Consider the following 26,083-nt stretch of genomic DNA (forward strand, 5'->3'; position numbering starts at 1 on the left):
GATTACAGACTAAGGCAGCCTTTTTTTGGTGGAGGGAGCTGTTTTATTTGGTGACCTTGTTGTTCAGTCGTTAAGTTGTGTCCGACTCTTTGGAACCCCATGGATAGCAGCACACTAGGCTTCCCTGCCCCTCTGTCTTGGAGTCTGTCCAAACTCATGTCTGTTGAGTTGGTGATGCTATCTAACCGTCTCATCCTCTGCCACCTCCTTCTCCTCCTGCCCTCAGTCTTTCCCAGCATCAGGGTCTTTTCCACTGAGTCAGCTCTTCACATCAGGTGGCCAAAGTATTGGAGCTTCAGCTTCAGCATCAGTCCTTCCAATAAATATTCAGGGTTGATTCCTTTAGGAGTGACTGATTTGATCTCCTTGCAGTTCAAGGGACTCTCAAGAAAACTATCTAGCACCACAGTTTGAAAGCATCAATTCTTCCGAGCTCAGCTTTCTTTATGATCCAACTCACATCCATACATGACCACTGGAAAAACCATAGCTTTGACTACTGAGAACTAAAACCTAGGAGGCACCTCTCAGATGAAACTGTTCCAAAAAGGTAAGGGAGGAGCCAGAATATATAGGAATTTTTGCTGAAAAAGAAAACAGAGTCAAACATCAATAGATTACCGCTAATCACAGAAGGCAGACATCTCAAATTAATGATTTTGGTTCTTGTCTATAGATGGAAAGATGCAAAAGTCTGACTCATAGAATTTATTCCTTTGATGTGTATCCTAACTATCTTGGGCCAATATCCTGTTTTTCTGCATCCTGAAATCCCTTCAGGGCATAGTTAGGGTAGCTGCAATGGTTGATGGCTTGATGGTGGACAACTTGTGATTTTTACCAGAATGGCAGGCAACATTCTTGTTTATTGAAATGGCAGGCAACATTTTTTTATCCATATTGATGTTAAAACTTAGAAGTGCTGTATCTTGGGAATCCTTCAAGCAAGAGGAGGGAAAAAAGGAGACACATAAGTCAAGCTTTTCCAGGCCTCCACCAGCCAACTTCACCTATAATCATTTAAGGTTTAACCTTTCTGAGTTTAATTCACTTTCCTTTACTCTCTCAAGGCCTTGAACTCTGAAAAACTATAATACTGTTCTCTGGCTATAAGGCATCATTTTGACTCCTCAAAGCCTCTTCTAACTGTGACTCTCCCATTTTTTCTAATTAGGGTTCTATGCTTTTTTTTAAATTAGGGTTCTATGCTCTTTATCAAATGTATATTTTGTTTTCTTCAGCGAAATGTGAATGTACCAAGTAATTTTAAAGTTTATTTAAACATTTTTTTCCTCCCCTCTCTAAGTGGTAGTTCATTTTAAGAAGAGCCTTCAAGAAGTCTAGAAAGCATTTTGAAATTAGTTGAATTCCTCTATTTTCTACTTTGGTAATTTTTATTTCAGTAAAATATGAAGGTTATTAGAACTGTAAACCTGTTGGATATTTTTGAGAAATTAATATTGATTTAAAAATATTGTCACACCTCATAAATTTAAGTGTGTATGAGAATGTGAAAAAATGTTGGATATTTGTTAAGTAAAAGTGAGAGGTTTTTTGTGTGTGATTTTCTTTCCCTGTTTATACCTTCACTTAACAGTATGCCACCTTTCCTATAATTTTTATACCTCCCTTTAATTTTTTAATGAAATATTTATTTCATTAAAATATTTTTTATACTTGCAAATTGGATTTGAGAGTCAGGCTCTGATAGCAGTTTCAACTCTTGAGAAACCATACTGTGATTAAGGACAGTAAAAAGGAACTGGAGTGAGCCAAGCTCTCAAAAAGATGGCTTGGCCAGAAGCTCCAATAACCTGAACAAGTCTTTTAAGAGGAAGCTTTCTTGCCAGCCCATTGGAACCTTGATTCAGTCCCCAGATAACATAAGATAGTCAAAGGTAGGATTTGGTTCTCTGTGAAGTGGAACAAGCACCTTGATATTCTTGTGAGGCTGGCGCCACTCTGCAGAACTCCAGGCACTGGCTTAAGCCTCTTAGAGACTGAAAACCTACTACAGATCTTGGAATGCAGAGACAAGTCCAGAAAGAGGCGTCTTCACTGTCCCATTCATCCGTTGGTTCTACTTGGCCACTAGTACAGACATGTTCTCCTTTTCATTTGTGATTATAAAGGAAAGCGTCTCTGTGTTCATGGAGTCAATCTGTGTGTGTTTCAATGGACTGGGGGCTGCTGTACCCCTCCCACGTGTAGTTGTTCTCATCTCTGTTAAGCAGCCTCTGAGAATATGGGTGTGCAAATCAATCCCAGTTGCCTGTAATGCTAAATCCTGAACAGGTTATAGCTCTTGTTACTAGAGAAAATAGCACTGAATAATTTGGGGATGTATGTGTTCTTCTATTTCCTGTTCTCTGATTATAAAAGTGGTCTGTACTCACTTTTAAAGTTTATAAAATGTAAAGGAGAATAAAATCCCATGTAATCGTTCTCTCTCTAACAGCCTCAGCTAACATTATGAGATGAATGCCTACTGTCATGTGTTTCACTGTTACTGTATTTTACATAGTTGAAGATAAATGCAAATTTTAATTTAAAAATATTCACACTTTCTTATGCTATTAACATTTTTCATATATGTAAAAAATTGCCTCTATAGGAATAGTCCTGTTTTAAAGGAAACATTGAATCACAAAATTATAGGAGATCTGCTTAATATATTTATTGATTTTCTAAAATAATACTAGTGAAAATTCCTGTGCTGTGGCTAATACACTAGTAATTAGTCATATCAGCCTTCTTTAAGTGAATCACTTAAATATTTGCCCATAAATTTCAATACCAACTCACTAACTTACAACTGAATGGAAGCTGAATTTTCTTCTAATGTTTTGTCCTGGATATAAAACAGTGTTTCTTTACATTTGTTTGGTCACCTACTCTCTGAGAATTCAGTAAAACATACCCACCTTCTTCACAGGGAAACGCATATTCCCACAAAAAACTAATTGTAATGATAATCAATTATGATATGCCAGGCACTCTACTCTGCCAGTGGCTTTACATGTTATTTCACTTAACCCTCATAGCAGCAGTGTAAGGAATACACTGCCACCCTCATTTTTGAGATAAAGATATTGAACCTTTTAGGAGATTAAGTAGTTTGCACATATCCATAGAGCTAGTAAGTAGAACTCAAACTCTGATTTTTAAAACCCCAGAGCCCATCCCCTCAATCATTGTGCACCTAATTTTAGGAAGCTCATATATTCCTAAAGCCTACTTATTGATACTCATGTTAAGGACGCCTTACTATTGCAATCCAAAGAGTTTCATTGGCAGTAAAGAATGTGTGTAATTAATTGATCTTGTTATTTCTGTAAAGTATAGGTATTTGTTGGACATCTACTATTTTGAACACTTTGCTGTGTTCTGTGATATAGTCCTTACCCCTAAGAATTTTACTGTCTACACGAGAGGATAAGCACTACATTCATAAAATAATGAGAAAATATAAATATGAAGTTGAATATATAGTATTTAATATTTCTATATTAAATAATTAATCTCTTAACTTTGTTGCACCTGATGCAATTGTCATTTTCTGATTTATAAAATTAAAATCAAATCTAAAAGGCCACTGTGTCCTCTGGGAACCTGGAAAATTGAGTGTGTCATAAAATGAGATCTATAAAGTGTGATTTACTAAATATGTATCAGATCCAGATACCTGAGTGGTTTCATCAGCATCATGTCAGCCCCAGGGAGCATGCCCAATAACGAGATTCAGGAATGTGTAGCCAGCTCTCAAGCATTCAACCCGTGTATCACAGGGCAGTCCTGTTGAACTGAACATGTGTAGGTCAGCAGAACACCTTGGCAGTTGCTGTGTCTTGACTTGTGGGGTTCCTACTGACAGAGGAAACTTCAGTACTTCAAATGATGCAGCATAAGGCATATGTCATATGGGAGTAGCAGTGATAATCTACCAACATTGGATGAAATCGTCAGACATAGGAAGCTTATTTAAGCTGACTGTCTGACCGTCAAGGCTGTCAAAAAGAGTGACTGTGGCTATGACTCAAAGAGCTGCTTTCTATAGGAGCATAGTATGAGAAAGTTGTACGTGTGATTGAGCAGCTGTTACATACAAGGTTATCACAGATGATTGCTATGAAGGATGGATTATTTAAGCTTTTATTAACATGGCTCTTATCATGTATTTGTACAGTTTTAGAACTTTACCCTTTTAAAACTTTAATTATCTGCGCTATACATATGATGGAATTAATTTATAAATGACATATAAATTTTCTTTCCAAAGTAAATAGAAACTTAGTGTGCTGTCATTCTATATAGTTTATCTCCTTCCATTTGAGTTATTTTTATTTGAAATCTCTGAAGTAAGACTATTTTGTGAAAACTCCAGGATAAGAATGTTTTTTTTTTATTTCACATTTGTGCTCTATATAATTAGTTTAGCAAATTGGTGTAAATTTTATTTCATGTAGTGTTTTTATATTCCCTGCAACTTAACTTGTTAACATTATTTTTTAAAGTAGGGCAAGGAATTTATGAAAACCCATTAGACATTTCCTAGATGGAAAATAGTTTTAAAGAACAGGAATATCTGTCATTGTTCGTAAATCATCATTTGAAGCTATCCAGTTACTAGTTGTTTGGAGGAATTTTCCAGACATATATGCAAATATATTGGTAGATTTTATTTAATTTCAAAAGAAAATATGATACCAACTTCCTGTAATTTCTTAAATTCATTCCTGGAGAAAAATAAAATCAAAAGGAAAACATCCCTTTTCATATTTGTTTTGAGCAGATATTTGAGTTGTTTTTGAAGTAAATAGTAGATTGATGTTAAATGTTTATCCTGCTTTGTTTGACTTCACGGATAGAATTCAAGGGATAGTAACTGTACAACTTTTGAATTTTCTCTGTGTCTATTTTGTCTGTATATAGGGGCTTAAACAAGACCTTTCGATTTCATAATAAGCAGGGCTTAGGGACAATAAAACTTGACATTCTTAACTGTTAACTAGTACATTTCCCTGTAGTCCTATGCAGTTACCTTCTTCTTAATGATGTAGAAGCCAGAGTCATAAACTAAGCATGTACCCAAGGCACTATTGTAAATTGCAAATAGCATTCATGTGTCTCTTCGACCTAAGACTCAATTGGAGTAGAGGAAGAGAAAAATAATTTTTAAGAGTGAAATAGAAGTCAAAAACAAAGAATACACTAGGAGGATAGACATATACAAAAATTTCCTAAGTTTTTGCAGTGATATTTATTTAGATGGGTCTTTTCATATCTGCAATACTCTTTTACTGAAGAGCCAAGCACTGGATTGGGGCAGCCTCTGCTGCTGGTGTGTGTGTTTGTGTGTCTGTGTGTGGGTTGGCAATAATGCACTCATGAGATAATACAAATAATCAGTGAGGGAATAATTAATGATGTGGCAGGGAATATTTTTTGATAAATGCTTGGGGAATGAGGTGACAGGCGTGAAATTAGAAAATTCCTTCAGCGATCTAAAATATAAATAGCTTTCGGAACTGAAAAGAGTTTCACAGCTGAAGATTTTATTGTGTTGAGAGGAAAAACTTTTTTCTCTCCCCCACTCCCTCCTCCTTTGCAAGTTGTTTGTCCATTCACAAAACAAATACTCTGAAGCCCAGCGCGGCTCATGGGAATAAATTTCAGGTCGAATTAGTACAGTTTCCTTGCTGTCAGGATGCTGGAATTAATGGTGTTTTGATGACACGAATTTTGAAGGGCAAACAAAGAAGCTGAAGGGAGAGAGACATGACTCCTTAGAAGCTTGGTCCTCCTCTCCCCCAGCCTCTCTTGTCTTCCCTGTCATCCGTCTGCCAATCTCCCTGTCCATGGTTAGTTAAAGGCGCTTTTTATCCTCTTTTCTTTCCCACAGAGTTTGCCAGATCCGGCCCGGTGCCTGGGTTCCAGGAGGACACGCTGCAGTTGGCCTTCATCGACTTGAGACAAGTAAGTCTTTGTGTTTTTGTTTTTTGTTTTTCTTTTAAGATGTGTGACTGAAGACCATCAGGTCTTAAGGAAAAGGAGAGGGGAGGGGCATTGGCATTGGCGATTCACACTGGAGACCTAAGGGCTTTTCCCTGTGTTTGAGGCCACCTCTTTTATTTAGCTATCTGGGATCCTTAGCTATGGTGGAGTTAAAGGTTTTGTGGATGGAAGGAAAGGGAGGAGGTGGAAGGAGGGCCCCAGAATGTAGTGGGACTCAAGTGACCCTCAAGTGATGTGACCCATTGTGCTATAGTTGGCTTTTGCAGACACAGCAGAAAAGATAACTCAGCAAACTGATGCTAAGCAGGTGCACTGATGCAGACTGCCTGCTTAGAGAACTTCTGTTTGCAGATAATGAGGGCAGTAACAGTTAATAAAAATGAAATATTTTACATTCTGGATTGTTGATTTGGTTTGTTGACTTTTTTTTCTGTTCCCTTAAGTCTTCTCATCCCCACCTTTGTAGAATGTGGTCAGCCATGAGTGACTGAGTGGTCATTGTAGATGACTAGTAAAGGCCCTGAACAGTCATGATAACCTGACAGGTAACCCTACTGAAGTAGTGTGATGAAAGCGGGTACTTAGGTATACCTGAGGTTTGCAAGCCCATCAGACAGAGTCATTCTGTAGAGCTGTTGCTTGCAGATTGAAAAGGGTGGGTCGGTGGGTCTTGGTGGATTTGGTACAGAGGAGCAGTATGGGTGGGGGCCGACAGAGGGAGAGGGTTAACTGGGCTCTGTCATCTCTTCACTCTGAAGATGGATGGGGTTGGATAGAAAGTGTGAATGAAGTAAGAATCAATGACTGATGCTTCTCTCCTATTAAAACAATCTTTTTTTTTTTGTCTGTTTTTAAAAGGGTGCTGGCTTTGTTTCTCCTGCCATAATGATGCAGTGCCTCTTGTTTTCAGAGCTGACAAAGTTTGCATTCTGAGAACTTTTAGATGCCCAGGGTATTTCTTAAAGCTGTAGGACCCCTTGTATTGGTAGTCTCCTTACCACTGTGACTCGATTCATGCTAGCACAGCTTTTAACCCATAATGGATGGCTTGAGCTACCCCTGAATCCTTGTGGATGGGTGGTGTAATCTGTCATCTGATGACAATTCTGGAAAGCCCTGTTAAGCAGAAAACAGAAAATTGTGTCTCTATAGACCTGCAAAGTTTGAGGATTCAGGCTGTGTCCCAGAAACGTGTGTCAACTTAATATTTAGGAGTTGAGATGGGGGTTCTCTTAAACATAAAGGCTTTCTCAGCATGGTCCCAAATGGAGCTGAGTATCTCTTTCCACCCTTTAGACCTTCCACCTGTGGATTCAGCAACTCAACTGAGGCGTTCAGGTTTTAACCCCTTGACTGATGTTAAGGCTGAAAGGTTGGGATTTTGCTTTGGAGTTTTGTGGTATGGTATCTGTCTGACTATCCCCACACTGTTCTTTCTCAGAGACTTCTGAGCCAATTGGCTTTTCTTGGAAAGCAGAAATTGAATTTCATTGGAAAAACACATCCAAGGAAAAAATTTTCTCTTCTCACTGTTCATGAAAAGGAAGTGTGGTAATTCTCTCAAGTTTGTGGTTTTGGTCCCTATGGAAAGTGACTGGTGTTCACAGAAAATGTTAACTAAAGGAGTAAGTTAGAAAGCACAGCCAAAATAAGGTGGATCTGAGCTGGGATGAATGCTGAAATACTTGTGAGTTCTCAGTGAGCACTGTTGTTTATGCTTAAGTTCCTATTTTCTATTACATTTTTGTTCTCAGAGTTCCTTGCATGAAATTTTTAGGAGTAGAAAAAACTCTAAAACTCACTGAATCATGAGAGTATGCCTCTTCCTATTGAATCTATCACTTAATTTCTATTTATGTCTGTCTCTATTAAGGCAGCTTAAATTCTTCTTAGATCATATGAAAAACTTCCCTAGCTCATTATTAGCATTATTTAACCTCAGGTAGGTTAAATCAGTGTGACAAAAATGATCTTTCCCCATCCCATGCTGAAAATGCATCTCTCTTTGTAGTTCATCTTAGTCATTCTCATAAATTAATTAAAGTGAGCGTTGTTTTTAAAGGGAGCAGTTTATGAACTATAAGAGATGTTCAGATTATAAATAGAAAGCCTGGAAGCATGTTTTCAAATAAGACATGATTAGGTGTCCTTTAATATATGTCCCTTTGCCTGCACTCTTTGGACTCCTAAAATAAGAGTTATAGAATTTTGGGGGCTACGCTGGGTGCTGATCTTAAAAATCATGTAAATGTATCCTGATTTATGGAGCTTCCATCTGCTAGTAATTGAATCTTTTTCACACATAACATTGTTACCCACTCTATATCTAGTTCTTACGTGGTTGATTTTATACACCACAGCTGAAGGTTTCGCTATCTTTGGACAGTGTTTGCCTTTTAAGACATTTTATTAACAAACCAGATTTTAATCATTAAATCGTTACTTAATAATTAGTCATTTCATTATTTATTTAGCCTGTCTAAACCTTTAATGTCTTGACTCAATTATCCACCTTACTACTTGATTTGACTGTTATGTTCCTTATAAGTCAAAGATAACAGTATTGATCAGAAATGGCTGAAGTTAAAGAAAGAAATTAAAGCATGTTATAGGATACATATATGCACCCATGGAAAAGGGGGATTTGTGCCCGTTCAGTGCAGCAAGGATGTTCTTTTACTGTCATTGAATTTATTTTGCTCTCTGGTTTATGAATATATTCATGCTGATCATGCTTTTCATGTCCTTTTGCTTTAGAGTGTTTCAGACTATCAACTGAATTATAATTTTGAAAATATTCAAAACATAGAATATTTGATGAAATCATCTCTGTACAGACTATAATAACAGAGTGTCATTTGAAAGCCATAGAATTTTATTAGGAAGCAAATTAGATGTGGATAGCAAAACTATTTATCCTTTCTGAGCCATCCTGTCTACTCTGATTTTTCTACTTCTTAAGGAAAAAAGTGAAATGACATTCTGAATACACAGGATTTCATGATATTTTACATTTGTAAAACACTTCAGAATTAAAGCATATTTATACACATAAGTCATTTGTCAGGTTTGTGGATTTAGAAAACCAGCTGTTAATGGAAATTTGTGCAAATCAAAGGAGAAGGCAATGGCACCTCACCCCAATGGTACTCTTGCCTGGAAAATCCCATGGACGGAGGAGCCTGGTAGGCTGCAGTCCATGGGGTTGCTAAGAGTCAGAAACAACTGAGCGACTTCACTTTCACTTTTCACTGTCATGCATTGGAGAAGGAAATAGCAACCCACTCCAATGTTCTTGCCTGGAGAATCCCAGGGACGTGGGAACCTGGTGGGCTGCCGTCTATGGGGTCGCACAGAGTCGGACACGACTGAAGCAACTTAGCAGTAGCAGCAGCAGCAGTGCAAATCAAAATCTTCTTCTTTTACACTTTATATTTTCTGTATTCTGAAGCTCATGAAAGGATTGCAGTACAATTTCACATCCATGTATCAAATGTGTGATATTTCTATTAAAATCCAAAATTTGGATTAATCCTAAATATTGAGAAGGTCAGCTTAAGGGCTCACTTATTAACTGCCTTGAAGTAGCATGTATATTCTAGGTACTAATAGTTGCTGTCCCTTAATGGTTCATAATTGAAAGTAGCAACTCAAGGCCACTAGCAGATCCTCAGTAGTTATTTGATTCTCAAACAGTACTATGGTTGGTATTTTCTTCTGTTGTTAGAGTTTAAGTAAATAATGCCAATGAACACCAGAATTTTAACTTTAGTTGATTTTCATTTCAGTCTATCAAACTCTGAGTGCCTACTATGAACAAATTACAACTTAGGTGTTGTGGGAATAGACAATGGATATAATACACTCTAATAGCAAAGCGGTGAACAGCAAATACTGGATTCTAGTATAAGGCACACTATGAGTAAGTATTTCATTGGAAAGCTAAAACCATTGTGTGTGTTTCAGTTATTTCAACAGCTTTCGCTGCATAACAGATCACCCCACAACATATTGGCTTAAAATAGGAATCATTTATTTAGCTCATGTTTCTACAGACTGGACAGATTCAGCTGAGCTCATCAGACTTTGAGATGAGCTACTAGAGTGGCTGCAGACTACCTGATCCAGGATGCCTTAGCTAAGCTGACTCTTCTCTGCTCCTTGTGATTTCTCTCTAACCAACTGCCCAAGCCAGGCTTCTTCACATGGCATCCTGGCAGGGTTCTGGAAAAGCAAGAGGAAATGTGAAAACCTCTTGAGGCCTACACTTGAAATATCACTTCTTCGGCATTCTGTTGGCTAGAGCTGGTCACAGATAGGGGCAGCCCAAATTCAGGGAATAGAGAAATAGATTCCAACTTACAGTCTCATTGGAATATGACTTTTATATAATGATGCAAAATAAACAATGCAAATCAGGAGCAAAATTGAATCTCTAAGTACAAAAAGAGGCCATGAAGTAGAGAGGTCTTTGTAGGCCTTGGCAGTATAAAATTTTTCATGGAAAAGGTGGAGAGTTAAACCGAGAGGAGAGTTAAATCAAGAATAGCTGGATTTAAGTACTGTTTGGAAAAATCTGTGCATGTGTCTGTGTGTTTGTTGTTAACCAGGATCTAACTGTCTTTCTGCCTTTAACTATTAAGCTCATCTCTTTAAATACCATTTTCTTAATTTCTCTTCTTTATTCTTTGTTTTTACTTTTCAGCTTCTTTTTGGACCTCTTTTTTTATGTTCCATATCTCCTCATCAAATGCTGTTTATTACAAGCTACCCTGAAACATTTCACATTTCTGTTATTCCTTTCATTATGAGAGTCTTAATTTCCCCTGATAATTATTACATTATTTATTTAATTTTTAGCTGTTCACCTTCCATTTCTGACCAATAGGGAAAGGCTTGAATGTGTTCTTTAGCAATGTCACATTATTTTCTGTTCTTTGGCATCAACAATTATTTACTTCCAATATACTTAAGTTTTATAAAGCTGAATGAATTAGGTTGTGACATTGCATCAGATCTCCTGAATGGAGCTTGTTGGCAACGACTCTTAAACAGCAAAGCCATCCCAAGATATCTGTGGCTTTTTTTAGATTGAGTTGGTGACATTCCCTCTAGGCCAGTTACTCTCCAATTTCTAAACCTTCTGTCTAAAGTAAACACAGTGCCTTTCCATTGCAGGCACTTAACATGCCTTAAAAACAACTATAGGACCTAAAAGAAATAATTGTAAATTTCTTTGGAGATATTGAACAAATTCTGGTATTATACCTGTTAGAGATATAGAGGCAAAATCAGTAAGTTAGCCAACATCAGGTAGGGAAACCTGAGAACCACCCAAGAATCTTACTGCGTAGAACTGCCCCTTTTATTTCCCCTCCTATCTTGATCCTGTTCAATAAAATTTTGTCTTTTTATTATATTTACTTTCTGTCTTTTTTGGCCTACTCTCAAGTTTAATGAACAGTGTTCCATTAAGAGGAATATGTTCCCTTTGCTTGACTGCTGTTGGCTCTTATGGAAAAAAATCCTAACTTCGCTTTATAATCACTTATATTTTAGCCTCAGTAGAATATCCATTTATATCAAAAAACTGCTTTTGTCTAATATGGCATATATCAAAATGATACTTAATAGAATTTATTTTATATTATTTCACCCTAACCAGACTAAACAACCCCTAACTAGGTGATTAGGAGGCTAGGCTAGGGGACAGGCATGAAAGGCCTCAAGGATCAGTCTTCATCACTGATCATTTCTTCCAGTATTAAACTGGAAGAAAGCCATCTCCCCCATGTACTTCTTAATAGGGAGGGGTGGTAGCCTGTAGTTTTCCCATGTATTTACTGAGCAGTTGTCAGTAAGTGATGGTAAAGAAGGGAGGTGTGGGTGTAGATAGATAGGGGAAAGTTTTTCTGAAAGGATGTTCCTGTTGGAGGAAAATAGAGACCGTGGTGTATTAACCCTCTAGTATTGAAGTGTGTGGATCAGTAATGTGGTCAGTAGAAATACTCTCCAGGTGCTCAATTGAAATAGTTTGTGGGTATTTAATAATGACCTATAAAACTGAGAGTCTGCTGCTGCTGCTGCTAAATCGCTTCAGTCGTGTCCGACTCTGTGTGACCCCATAGACGGCCTCCCACTAGGTTCCCCCGTCCCTGGGATTCTCCAGGCAAGAACACTGGAGTGGGTTGCCATTTCCTTCTCCAATGCATTAAAGTGAAAAGTGAAGGGGAAGTCGCTCAGTTGTGTCCGACTCTTAGCGACCCCATGGACTGCAGCCTACCAGGCTCCTCTGTCCATGGGATTTTCAAGGCAAGAGTACTGGAGTGGGGTGCCATTGCCTTCTCCAGGGAGTCATCTACACCAGAGTTATTAATCAAATAGTTTGATAACCCATGAAATTGGAAGATGTCATTTATATAAATGATGTGAATGGTGGGGTTGGAAGGATGGTTTAAGACATTAATTGAATTATCTAGGAAAAGATTATCTGCACAGCCAATATGATAGCATATGTAACCTATCCCTTGGACAGTAGGGAGATCAATGCAGTATGTCCTAAATTTAGTAAATCCTAAAGGAAATCAACCCTGAATATTCATTGGAAGGACTGATGCTGAAGCTGAAACTCCAATACTTTGGCCACCAGATGTGACGAGCTGACTCATTGGAAAAGACCCTGATGCTGGGGAAGATTGAGGGCTGGAGGAGAAGGGGAAAACAGAGGATAAGATGTTTCGATGGCATCATCAATTTAATGGACATGAGTTTGAACAAACTCAGGGAGATAGTGAAGGACAGGGAAGCCTGGCTTGCTGCAGTCCATGGGGGTCACAAAGAGTTGGACACGACTGAGTGACAAACAACAGTGTAGGTAGATGTCATTTCAGGAATGAAATCCAGGGTTATCATATCCCAAAGGCATTTGCTGATTAGAAGAGGTTGTAGTATTAATAATATATTGGAACACCTTCACAAATCTATGCTGATACAGAGCTACTAAAAGTTCCTGCAGGCTATAGTCCATGTTTTGATATAACCATGGCAAGCACTTGAATGTTAATATAGACCTCCCTAATCAGAAAGTATTTATTCATTCATTCATTCAACACTATGCCTAGCACTGTTATAGTGGGTATAGTGATATAGGGGGTATAGGATAATGAATAAAATATGATCCATCCCCTTGTGGAGCTTATATTCTGGTATAGTTTGCCCATGGTTGTAAAATAGGCCTTTTTAATGTTCTGGCCTTCCAAAAATCTCTCTTCATGTGACCCTGGTGCTTTGAGAGAATGCCATTTTGTCTAGATAATCTATTTTTTGTATTGATGCTGTATTGGTCAGTTTTAGGGACAGCTGCAGAATTTTCTGTAAAGATCCCCAGGACAAGGTGAAGTCTGTTGCATATTGATAAGCAGGCTTTCACAAAAGAGTATTTAGGTATGGTTGGCAGCCTGGCATAAATAAGATAGTTAACTTGAAATACTTCAAAAAATAGTCCTTTGGTTTTTGAAGGCAGGTTTTTCTAATTGTATTGACAAAATTCTTTTGCCCAAGTTGTTTTGACAGATGCTTATAACCTTCACAGTGATACCTCTAACCTTAAAGGAGGTTCTGACAGCAAATAATTTGTATTCTGAAGTAGGAGAAAGCTAACACTTTTAGGTCTCTAAGTGTAAGTAAGTGAAAGTCACTCAGTCATGTCCAGCTCTTTGCGACCCCATGGACTATACAGTCCATGGAATTCTCCAGGCCAGAATACTGGAGTGGGGAGCCGTTCCCTTCTCCAGAGAATCCTCCCAACCCATGGATCGAACCCAGGTCTCCCGCATTGCAGGCAGATTCTTTACCAGCTGAGCCACCAGGGAAGCCTTTTGGGTCTGGTTCTGTAAAAAAAAAAAAGAAAGTAAAAATGGGAATATTTCCAAGAATAGACTCTACTGAGCTAGACTTTTGACCTCAGCTAAGTCAACGCTAGATCAGCATACACACAGATGGGGCACAGGTGAATAAGGTCTTCAGCTGCTGCAGTGTGGCTGCAGCTTTTGCAAACCAGATATATCTCCTTACCTTCCTCACGACAGTATTAACTAGAGCTGTCACAGAAGCTTTACAGAAGGAATTGCCAGTAATATGTCATACATTCTAGGATTTACTGAATGCTTTTGGTTGGTTGGAGAATTTATTCTAGAACTGTTGAGACTTTGTCTCACCTAGACCAGCCTCTTAACTGGGGAGGAGGTGAGCTCAGAAATTCTGTCTTAGGGCTCATTTCTGATTTAACACAGAACCCATTTTTTCTAGATCAGGGTTTTATGAAATAATATCCAAGTAGAGTACAACTGTTTGGTAATAGAAAATCGTATAAGGAATCACTTAAGAACTAGGAAAAGACCCAGATATTTAATGGGCCAGATAACATTATAGCGTGTTAGGAAAACCATTTCCTATTTATTAACCTCTCTCTATGGAGATCATTTTAGCAATTCAGAGGTCTAATTTCTTAAAGTCTCATGGAATCATTTCAGGAGGTCAGGAGTCAGAGGAGAGGGAACAAATATTACTGGTTGATCCTCACCGCATTGAGACCATGGTAGTCTCAGAAGAAGGAGACTCCTCAATGATTTTTTTCAAGTGAAGAATAGTTGGGGCCTTGAAGGGAAGGGGGAAGGGTTAATGAGCTCCACTGTGTATTTGCCAGGGGCTTTGCTTTTCCTCTGAGAGGAGGCATATCTACTTAGCAAAAATTTAGGCAACAGAAACTCTCTGCACAGTTGTGCTTGGTGGAGAGGCCTCTTAGCTTCTTTAAGGGCCTCCTCCTGTAGGTAGTTTGTGTGTCCAAAATGCTGAATCATTAATAATAGGATATTAATGACAGATACATGGAAATAAGCAATGGATGAAGAACCTTCAGTTAGAGGGGTTGTGGACAATCTTTTGGGTAGCACGAGATAAAACACCAGGCTTTTGATGTGTTTTCCCACAAATAATACATTGGATTTGGCCTTTGACTTACAAGCTGGCTAGGCTAACGTTTTCCATTGTTACTGGCAACTCATATTGATACAGTCCTGGGTTAGATGGCTCATCTAATCTAAAGCTGGTCAACAGAGTTGTCCACTACTTCCCACTTTAAACTGGAGGCAGAGAGATCTGCCAGCTAGAGGTTCTACCCAAGTATAGAATAGCCTTTCCAGAAGAGTGAGTCTATAGTGTGTGACAATCCTCCTACTCCTTTGGTCCAGTAAAATCTCTGTAACATTTAATATGGGCATGGTGCCAGCATCACTCCAGATAGCCCCATAGTGAAATATGTCAGTTCAGAGGCTAGTTTCATTCCCTTTCAACTCTTATGTGAATAGCGAATAAGTGTAGCATAGTAAGCCACATGGTTATTTCTACGTTGGCTCATAGACCACATTTGTGATCCTCATGCTAAATCATAAAAGACCTAGGCAGTCTGTGAGACTAGCTACTAGGCTGACCTAAGGCACTGCACCACTCTCTACTTTCTCAGCAAGCCAAGCCTCAGAACAGATTTCTCCCTTACCTCCAACACAGTGTGGATATGCATATGCATAAACCTGGAATTTGTGAATTTCTTAGATAATAACATCTTCAAGAGAAAGGACAGGAAAGTCATCACCAATGAATTTCCCTGGGAGTAACAGTGGAGTCAGAGGCTGTTGTTGGTAGTGCTGGCTGAGTTGCAGCCTGGTGAGCTCCCAACACAAAGCTCATCTGCATTAACTACACTGTCTAGTGTCCTATTAGAGGACACTCACAGGCCAGAGGGCAGTAGAGCCAGTGCGTGCGTGCTCAGTTGCTATGTTGTGTCCGACTCTTTGTGACCCCATGGACTGCAGCCCACCAGTCTCCGCTGTCCATGGAGTTTCCCAGGCAAGAATACTGGAGTGGGTTGCCATTTCTTGAAACTAATTTTTAACAGGGCTTCCCTTGTAGTTTAGTTGGTAAAGAATCTGCCTACAGTGCAGGAGATCCAGGTTCGATCCCTGGGTCTGGAAGATCCTCTGGAGAAGGAAATGGCAACCCACTCCAGTATCCTTGCCTGGAACATCTCATGGACAGAAGAGCCTGGTGGGCTGCAGTCCATGGGGTCGTAGAGTGTATCCTACTGGTAGCCGCTGGAGGGCAGCAGAGAGTGACAGCAAAGGGCTAGATTTGGGGAATTGGGGCATATTTCATTTTGCCAAGAAAGAAGCCCCCATAACTGTAAGAGAATTAGCTCTCTGGGAGCCACCATTACAAGCATAGGCCCATGGTGAACAAGGAACAAAGAGAACATCCAGAACCTGATCTGAAGGTTAAAACCCTTTATTAGGCAAGTTCAGAAACCAGGATTTGGTAAAGAAATGAAGTAGAATGAACTATGAAAGGGGAACCAGACATCAGTAAAGATCGGGAACCAAAAGTGCTGTCTAAAGTGTCAAGTTCAATGAAGCAAACAAAGATGGAACAGGAACCAAGTGAAAGAAGCAACTACAGTGGGACGCACGCCAGAGTGAGTGCACTGAGGCAAACAGACAGTCAGGAACGACTGACTCAGGCAGCCGTACAGGAAGGAGCCTTTTGTAGGACACCTATCAGCAAGCAGGGAGCTGCAAAGGAATTTCAGACACAATCACACAGCTATATCAACGGGATGCTCACCTCGTAAAGTAGTCCCTCCTTGATTAGACAGGATTATTTCTTGTTTTGGTCTTTGTTGATTTCAGAAGCCAAATAACCCATTGAGAATGTGGAGAGGAAGAAATGATAAGGCATTTTAAGATGTGACCAAGGAATTATTATGTATGAAATGTTAAATTTGGGCATGAAGCCCTTCTGAATAGTATTGGTGTCAAAGGACAGCTCACTTTCCTAGTATAGCCTCTGATGTTCCCTTTTGGTATTTTTACACTGTAACATTTGCTGAGAATATCCAGTGGAAAAGAAAACCAGGCTCTTGACTAGTTATATAGGCAAGATCCCAATCAATCCAAGATTTGGGATCTGTTCCCAGTAGGTTAGCAGAGAGCTTTCTGGAGTCTATTTTAATTGCTATGTAAGCAGATTTCCAAACCTCTTAAGTATGGAGAAAGAAAACTCTTTTTTGGCCTGTTAAAATTCTAGTGTCTCCCTTTGTTTCAACTCCTTAAACATCAGGAAAAGGAAATTCTTGTACCTGCAAATTACAGTAACCTTATGGTGGCTGTTAAGACAGCATAATGGTTAAGAAATTTGGAATCAAGAAGACCTGGATTTCTAGCTGTGATATTGGCAAATTATTTGACCTCGCTAAGATGTAGTTTCCAACTATCTTTGATTATACGCTTACCAAATACTGTGATGTAATTACAATATCTTATTTAGTGCTTACTCCAGCATTTTTAATCTTATAAGCTATAAAATCTTCATTTTTATAGACTAAGAAATGTTTCCATAGGTTAGTTCATAAATATAACAGGTGAATAAATTATGCTATGCCCTATATTAAAGAAATATCTCTCATCAATAAAAAGAATAAACTACTGATACATCCAATTCTAGAATTTATGTAAAATTCCAGAAAGGGAATTTCATACAGCATATTTGAGATTCATCCATGGAGTAGACGTATCAGTAGTTCATTCCTTCCTTATTATTGATGAATGATATTCTTTATATGGATATATTGTACTTTATTTGATTTTTCACCTCTTATGAACATTTTGTTTCCAATTTTGCACTATTGTAAATAAGGCTGATGAACACAAGGAGTACTTGCATAGATACATGTTTTTATTTCCCTTGAGGAATTATTGGAGTATATGTTTGACTTTATTTTTTTAAGGTCAAACTCGTTCCCAAAGTGGTTGTACCATTTTCCATACCTGTCAGCAGTGAATGAGAGTTCTGGTTGTTCCACATTCTCTTCAACACTTGGTGTGACAGTCTTTTATTTGTTTGTTGGTTTGTTGAGGCATAATTAACATGTAGTAAAAATTCATCCTTCTTAGATATACAGGTCTATAAATTTTTACCAAGTTGTGCAATTGTGTAACTACCACCAAAATCAAGATACAGAATATTGCCATTACTCAAAAAATTCCTTTATACTTCTTTGCAGTGAGTCTCTTCTTTCTACTTTCAGCTTCTGACAATGATTGTTTTGATCTCTGATGCTACAGTTTTGCCACTTAAAAGGAATAATACATATAAATGGACCCATACGTTTCATTTGACATCTTTCACTTAGCATGATGCTTTTGAGATTCATTCATATTGTTACATATATTAGTAGTTTCTTCATTTTTATTACAGACTACTATTCTGTAATGGGGATTATTTATTTACTCATTCACCAGTTGGTAGATATTTGGATTTTTTCCAGTTTGGGGAATATTATGGAAAAAAAAAAAACCCACAATAAAGATATGTGTAAAAGTTTTTATGTGGACATGTGTTTTCATTTCTCTGGAGTACTTAGGAGTGGGGTTACTGAGTCATATGGTAAGTATATGTTTAACTTTATAAGGAACCATCGAACTGTTTTCAAAGTTGCTTTACCATTTTACATTTTCACCAAGAATACTTGAGAGTTACAGTTGCTGTGCACCCTTACTAACATTTGATAGTGTCAATTTTCTTTTCATTTTTTAACATTCCAATAGGTATATATAGTGTATCTTGTGGTTTTTATTTGCATTCGTGTAATGACTGTTGATGCTGAACATTATTTTGTGTACTTATTTGACATCTGTGTTTCTTCTTTTGTGAAATATTTGTTCAAATCTTTCATCCAGTTTTAAAAATATTTATTATTGAGTTGTAAAAGATTTTTACATATTCTTATTAGCAATTCTATTAGATATGTTTGGCAACTTTTTTCCTTAGTCTGTAGCTTTTAATTTTCTTAACAGTATTTCTTCAAAAGTTTGAGATTTTTACCCGAATAAAATATAGTTCACAGTGACATCAATTTTTTCTTTTATGGCTCGTGCATAATGTAGAACATGAAGTTCTTTGTTAAGAAATTTTTACCTAACCCAAAGATACAAAGATTATCTCCTGTTTTTTCTCTAGGACTGTTATATACAGTTCGGGGTTCTGGTTTTTTTTTTTTTTGTTTGTTTGTTTAAAAACCCACATTTTATTTATGTAGATGCATATACCTATATATTTTTTTAATTTTATTTTAAACTTTACATAATTGTATTAGTTTTGCCAAATATCAAAATGAATCCGCCACAGGTATACATGTGTTCCCCATCCTGAACCCTCCTCCCTCCTCCCTCCCCATACCATCCCTCTGGGTCGTCCCAGTTCACTAGCCCCAAGCATCCAGTATCGTGCATCGAACCTGGACTGGCAACTCGTTTCGTACATGATATTTTACATGTTTCAATGCCATTCTCCCAAATCTTCCCACCCTCTCCCTCTCCCGCAGAGTCCATAAGACTGTTCTGTTTTGTTCATTTGTTTGTTTACATTTGCATCTCTGTTCATACTTTCTGAGTTAATTTTTCAATGTAATGTAAAATATGGTCAAGGTTCATATTTTTATATAGAATGTATGTGTTTTCTAGCCCCATTTGTTAAAAAGGCCATACTTTTTTTATTGATTTGCCTTGAAACCTTTATCAAAAGTCAGTTGACCATAGATGTACTGTTCTATTTCTGGACTCTATACTTTGTTCTGTTCATCTGTGTGTCTGTTGTTTTACTCTGTCTTGATCTTGCTTTTATATTGTCTTGAAATGAGGCAATGTGGTATGTCCTCCTGTATTTTTTCTTTTTCAAAATTGTTTATTTACTCTAGGTCCTTTACATACATATTCTAGAATCATTTTGTCGATTCCTACTAAAAAAACTCGTGGTGGAATTTTGACTAGGATTTTACCAAATTCATAGGTCACTTTGGAGAAAATTGACATTCTGACAATATTGAGTCTTCTAATCCATGTACATAGCCTGTCTCTCCATGTATTTGTGTCTTTGATTTCTTCTATCAGTGCTTTGTACTTTTTCAGATAATGTGCACATACTTTGCTAGAATAAATCAAAGTACTTAATGTTCATTTTAAAAGCTATTGATTTATGTCAATTTTTAATTGTAAATTGCTAGTATATAGAAACCCAATTGGTTTTTGTATGTTGATCTTAAATATCAAAAATTTTAAGCTCACTTATTATATCTAATAGTACTTTATGCATCTTTGGGATTTTCTAGGTAGACAGTTATGGCATCTGTGAATAAAGACAGTTTTACTTCTGCCTTTCCAATTGATGCCTTCTGACTTGACTAGTTGCACCAGGACCTCCAGGACAATCTTATATAGAAGTGCTGAGAGCAGATTCCTTGCTTATTCCTGATCTTAGTGGGAGAATATTTGATCTCACACCATTGAATGTAATGATAGGTGTAAGTTTTTTTATGCTTCTCATCAGTTGAGAAATTTTCTTTTAATTCTTAATTTGCTTAGAGCTTTTATTATGAAGAATATATCAATTTTGTTGTTGTTGTTTAGTCACTAAGTTGTGTTTTACTCTTTATGACCCCATGGACTACAACACGCCAGACTTCCCTGTCCTTCACCATCTCCCAGACTTTGCTTAAACCCATGTCCATTGAATCAGTGATGCCATCCAACCTCTGTCACCACCTTTTCCTGCCTTCAATCTTTCCTAGCATCAGGGTCTTTTCCAGTGAGTCAGCTCTTACCATCAGGTGGCCAAAGTATTGGAGCTTCAGCTTCAGCATCAGTCCTTCCAATGAATATTCAGGATTGATTTCCTTTAGGATTGACTGGTTTGATCTCCTTGACATCCAAGGGACTCTCAAGAGTCTTCTCCAGCACCACAGTTCAAAAGCATCAGTTCTTTAGCACTCAGCCTTCTTTATGTTCCACCTCTCACATCTGTACATGACTATTGGAAAAACCGTATTTTTTACTATATGGACCTTGGTTGGCAAAGTGATGTCTTTGCTTTTTAATATACTGTCTAGATCTGTCATAGCTCTTCTTCCAAGGAGCAAGCGTCTTTTAATTTCAGTATCTCATCATTTAATTAGTCACTATTAGTTTCAGAGAAGGCAGTGGCACCCCACTCCAGTACTCTTGCCTGGAAAATCCCATGGACAGAGGAGCCTGGTGGGCTCCAGTCCATGGGGTCGCTAAGAGTCAGGCACGACTGAGCGACTTCACTTTCACTTTTCACTTTCATGCATTGGAGAAGGAAATGGCAACCCACTCCAGTGTTCTTGCCTGGAGAATCCCAGGGACTGGGGAGCCTGGCGGGCTGCCGTCTATGGGGTCGCACAGAGTCGGACACGACTGAAGCAACGCAGCAGCAGCAGCAGCAGCAGTTTTGGACTTATGTTATTACTAGTGTTTTTTTATATATTTAAATTATAATGTGTTCATACATAAAGCCTTCTTTTAATCTGAATTTTTCCTTAAGGTAATTTCTTTATGCAAGAGTTATAAAAACATTTTTATGGCTTTTAAATATATTGCTGGTTCATATAACAAAGTAACTTAAAGTACACCTAGCAGTGTATTCATGCACTAGTTTTTCAGCACCCTCATCAATATTGAGTCTATAAATTATAAATTTTAAGTGTTTGGTTAACACAATATGTATAAGAGGGTATTCTTATTTTTTTATTCCATGTCTTTTTTATGTTGCACATTAAAAAAATGAGTAGCCCATGAACATCAGTAAGGGCATGAATTTACCATTGTCTGGTTTTCAGTTCTCAGTGCCCTGTCCTGTGATAGGTTTTTGGTAATCTGATTTGATGGATCTCCAATTTAGCTTTTAGCTTATTACAATCTAGTAGGAAAGATAAACCTGATATTTCTAAAAAGTAGCATATCATTGACAAATTAAGTATTGTGCAAGCATTACGGGCATTTGAAAGAGAGAAATATTGCTGAGCCTTTAGAAGTGATGATTCTTGCCTTTCTGGTTAATGGGTCAGTAGGAGATGATTTTGTTTCTTAATTTTATTTTGTTTACTTAGTTTTATAAAAGTGTTCTGTGACCAGTGCATTTGAGATTCACTATTTATGGTGTCTCTAAAATTGTGTGTGAAATTTAATTCCATGCTAATAATAAAAAATGTTCAAACTATTGCTTACCTCCAGTGTTACTGTAAAAAGATCAAATGAGCCTGCTCTTGGCTAGAAAAACTAAGGTGTGACTTCTCTATTTTCCAGAGTATGCTAAAAAAACAATATGCTCCAGAGATTTTATCTAAAGATTGAGGTGCAGGTATTCACCTAAGCTGAACATCAATCAGAAAAGACCTATCAAATTCTTCCCAGAGTTCTGATGCTTTGGGCCTGGTGAAGACAAATAGCAGGTTCTCTGTCATAATGTTTTGGCTACTTTAATGGCTACTTTAAAAGCTACCGCAAGTATAGTCTGTGGTATTCTGTGACTTGGGACCACAAGAGACTTGGAGAGACAATGGGAAGAAAGTGGTTCTCAGGATCTACTGGTACACCAAAGCTCTATTTAAGAGAACAATAATGAATTAGCAGCATCACTGAAAGTGAATGTATGTTAAGAGGGAAAGGAAGGTGTATCATTCTTTTTAGATTATATATTGCTAACAATTTGTCAATACAACATTTGTAGTGTATGTGCTTCCCTGGTCTAAATCCAAGTGTGATTAGAGTTACATTGTTGTTGTTGCTCAGTCACCCAGCTGTATCCGACTCTTTGCAACCCCTTGGACTGTGGCACGCCAGGCCTCTTTTTCCCTCACCATCTTCCAAAATTTGTCCAAGTTCATGTCCATAGCATTGGTGATGCCATCCAGCCATCTCATCCTCTGACACCCTCTTCTCCTGCTGCCCTTAATCTTTCCCAGCATCAGGGACTTCTCCGATGAGTCAGCTGTTCACATCAGATGACCAAAATACTGGAGTTCCAGCTTCATCAGTCATTCCAGCGAGTATTCAGGGTTGATTTCCCTTAAGATTGACTGGTTTGATCTCCAGCTGTCCAAGGGATTCCTGGGAGTCTTCTCCAGCAACACAGTTAGAAGGCATCAATTCTTCAGCCAAGGTCCGTCTAGTCAAGGCTATGGTTTTTCCAGGGTCATGTATGGATGTGAGAGTTGGACTGTGAAGAAAGCTGAGTGCCAAAGAATTGATGCTTTTGAACTGTGGTGTTGGAGAAGACTCTTGAGAGTCCCTTGGACTGCAAGGAGGTCCAACCAGTCAGTCCTAAAGGAGATCAGTCCTGGGTGTTCATTGGAAGAACTGATGCTGACGCTGAAACTCCAGTACTTTGGCCACCTTATGCGAAGAGTTGACTCATTGGAAAAGACCCTGATGCTGGAAGGGATTGGGGGCAGGAGCAGAAGGGGACGACAGAGGATGAGATGACTGAATGGCATCACTGACTCGATGGACATGAGTTTGGGTGGACTCTGGGAGTTGGTGATGGACAGGGAGGCCTGGCGTGCTGCGATTCACGGGGTCGCAAAGAGTTGGACACGACTGAACGACTGAACTGAACTGAACTGAATTCTTCAGGGCTCCACCTTCTTTACAGTCCAGCTCTCACAACCCTATGTGACCCCTGGGAAGACCATAGCCTTGAATATATGTACCTTTGTTGACAGAGTAATGTCTCTGCTTTTCAACACACTGTCTAGGCTTGTCATAGCTCCCCTACCAAAAAGCAGCAGTCTTCTGATTTCATGGCTGCAGTCACCATCTGCAGTGATTTTAGAGCCCAAGAATAGGAAATCTGTTGCTACTTCCACCATTTCTCCCTCTATTTCCCATGAATTAATGGGTCCAGATGCCACGATCTTAGATTTTTTAATATTTAGTCTTCAGCCGGCTCTTTCACTCTCCTCCTTCACCTTCATCAAGAAGCTCTTTAGTTCTTTCACTTTTTCCCATTAGAGTGGTATGTCAGATATCTGCATATTTGAGGTTGTTGATGTTTCTCATGCCTATCTTGATTCCTGCTTGTAACTCATTCATCACTTCTCATGATGTGCTCAGTGTATAGACTAAACAAACAGGGTGACATTAGACAGCCCTGTCATACTCCTTTCTCAATCTTGAACCAACCAATTGTTCCATTCAGGGTTCTAACTGTGGCTTCTTGACCTGCATACAGATTTCTCAGGTAACATGGTCTGGTATTCCCATCTCTTCAAAAGCTTTCCACAGTTTATTATGATCCACATAGTCAAAGGCTTTGTTTGGTGTAGTTGATGCAACAGAGGTAGATGTTTTTCTGGAATTCCCTAACTTCAACTATGATCCAGTGAATGTTGGCAATTTGATCTCTGGTTCCTCTTCCTTTTCTAAACTCTGCTTGAACAGCTGGAAGTTCTTGGTTCACATAATGCTGAAGCCTAGCATCCAATATTTTAAGCATGACCTTACTGGCATGGGAGATGAGTGCAGTTGTTTGATGGTTAGCACATTCTTTAGTACTACCCTTCTTGGAAATTGGGATGAGGATTGACCTTTTCCAGTCATGTGGCCACTGTGGGGTCTTCCAGATATGCTGGTGTATTGAATGCAACACTTTGAAGGTATCATCCTTTAGGGTTTTGAATAGTTCTACTGGAATTCTGTCACATCTACTAGCTTTATTAATAGCAGTGCTTCCCAAGGCCCACTTGACCAAACCCTCCAGAATGTCTGGCTCTGGGTGACTGACCACACCGTTGTAGTCATCCAGTTCATCTGGATCTTTTTTGAACATAGAGTTCCATATGATGCTGTTAATTTAATTTTTCCTTCCATTATAACCTCTGATAGAAATCATTAAAAGAGAGAAAGTGGTTTTTCTTGTGTTTTCTTGGAAGAACGTAGGAAGTTCTTTCCAACTTCCTATGTCTATCTGTGTGAACCTCTTTTCCTTCACTGTCTGATTGATTAAATGGTAGTGAAAGAAGACAGTTTCATTGGAGGAGGTAATGATTGACTTGGAACATAAGTGGATAGTGGTTATGTTCATGATACTTTCTGTTAAGTATGAAACTATTTTATTGTCACTTCTTCTCTTGACCTGTCTTATGCTGCTACCATTAAAAATTTCTTATTTCGTTTTTTTCATTCTGCTACCTACTATTTTTAAAAACTACAGTTATTGTTAGGTCATTTGCTTGCTTATAAAGCCTAAGAGCTCTGTTGCCCAGAGAACAAATGAAAAACTCCCAGCAAAACAAGTCTGGTCCCAGCTTGTCTCTCTAGTCTCCTTTCCCTGTCTTTTCCCCATGTAACCTCTAATGGGACCACTCTTTACACCTCCCTGATCCAAAAACTGGACAAGCTTTAGGCCCCCTCTGCCTGTCACAGACTGCTCTCTTGATAAAGTGACAAACTCCTTCCCTTCCTTCACAGTTTGGCTCAAATGTCATCTCCTTTATAAATTCTTCCCAACCTCCTCAGACAGATTTAATTGTTCCCCCTTTGGGTCCCTGACATTTTGTATATCCCTTCATTACTAATTCCTTTGTAATTACTTGTTTAATCATCTGCCTTCTCCATTAGATTCTGAGTTCACCAAGGGCAGGATCTCTGTTTTTATTTATCCTCAAATTTCCCCTGCTCCAGTGGGTAACGTAGTTCCTATGAGGTATTATGCTTTCATAACTGCTTTCTGAATGCATTGACTTAATATTGTTTTGTGCCATTTTAGAAGTAAATGGAATTAGATTGAATTTCTGATAATATTTGTACTCAAACTCCCTTAAATAAATAGTATTCATTATTTTCCTCCCACACCATGCTCTTCATTTTCACTTTACTTTAGTCCTGTTAAATGAAGTGCAGAGGTCACAGCCCTGAGGAAGGTAGGACCAAATATAGGGAAAGGGAGCGTCACCGGTAGTCCCTGTGACCCAAAATAGGAAGAGCTTCACTTCCTACAGTGAGAGTCATGAGGGAAGCCGACCTAGAAAGACAGTAGCTCCTCTTCTGGTAAATTATTCTTATTACTTCAACAAGAGATGACTTCTTAGATGAAACACTTGGTCATATTCCTCCAACCTTAATGAGCACCTGAGTTCAAGTATCAGGTGATGCCTTTGTATTTC

General features: G+C 38.4%; 1 protein-coding gene across 4 annotated transcripts in view; it reads left to right on the forward strand.

Moving 5' to 3' along the window:
- EXOC6B (exocyst complex component 6B) overlaps nucleotides 1-26,083 on the forward strand; it is a 721,824-nt gene that overhangs the window by 552,362 nt on the left and 143,379 nt on the right. For all 4 annotated transcript variants that reach the window (XM_005212511.5, XM_024999183.2, XM_059891507.1 and 1 more), the window contains exon 20: nucleotides 5,903-5,976. In XM_005212511.5, the coding sequence (XP_005212568.1) occupies nucleotides 5,903-5,976 (74 nt within the window). The remainder of the gene's footprint in view (nucleotides 1-5,902; nucleotides 5,977-26,083) is intronic.

Source organism: Bos taurus, chromosome 11 (genome assembly GCF_002263795.3).
Source record: "Bos taurus isolate L1 Dominette 01449 registration number 42190680 breed Hereford chromosome 11, ARS-UCD2.0, whole genome shotgun sequence".
NCBI classification, from domain to species: Eukaryota; Metazoa; Chordata; class Mammalia; order Artiodactyla; family Bovidae; genus Bos; species Bos taurus.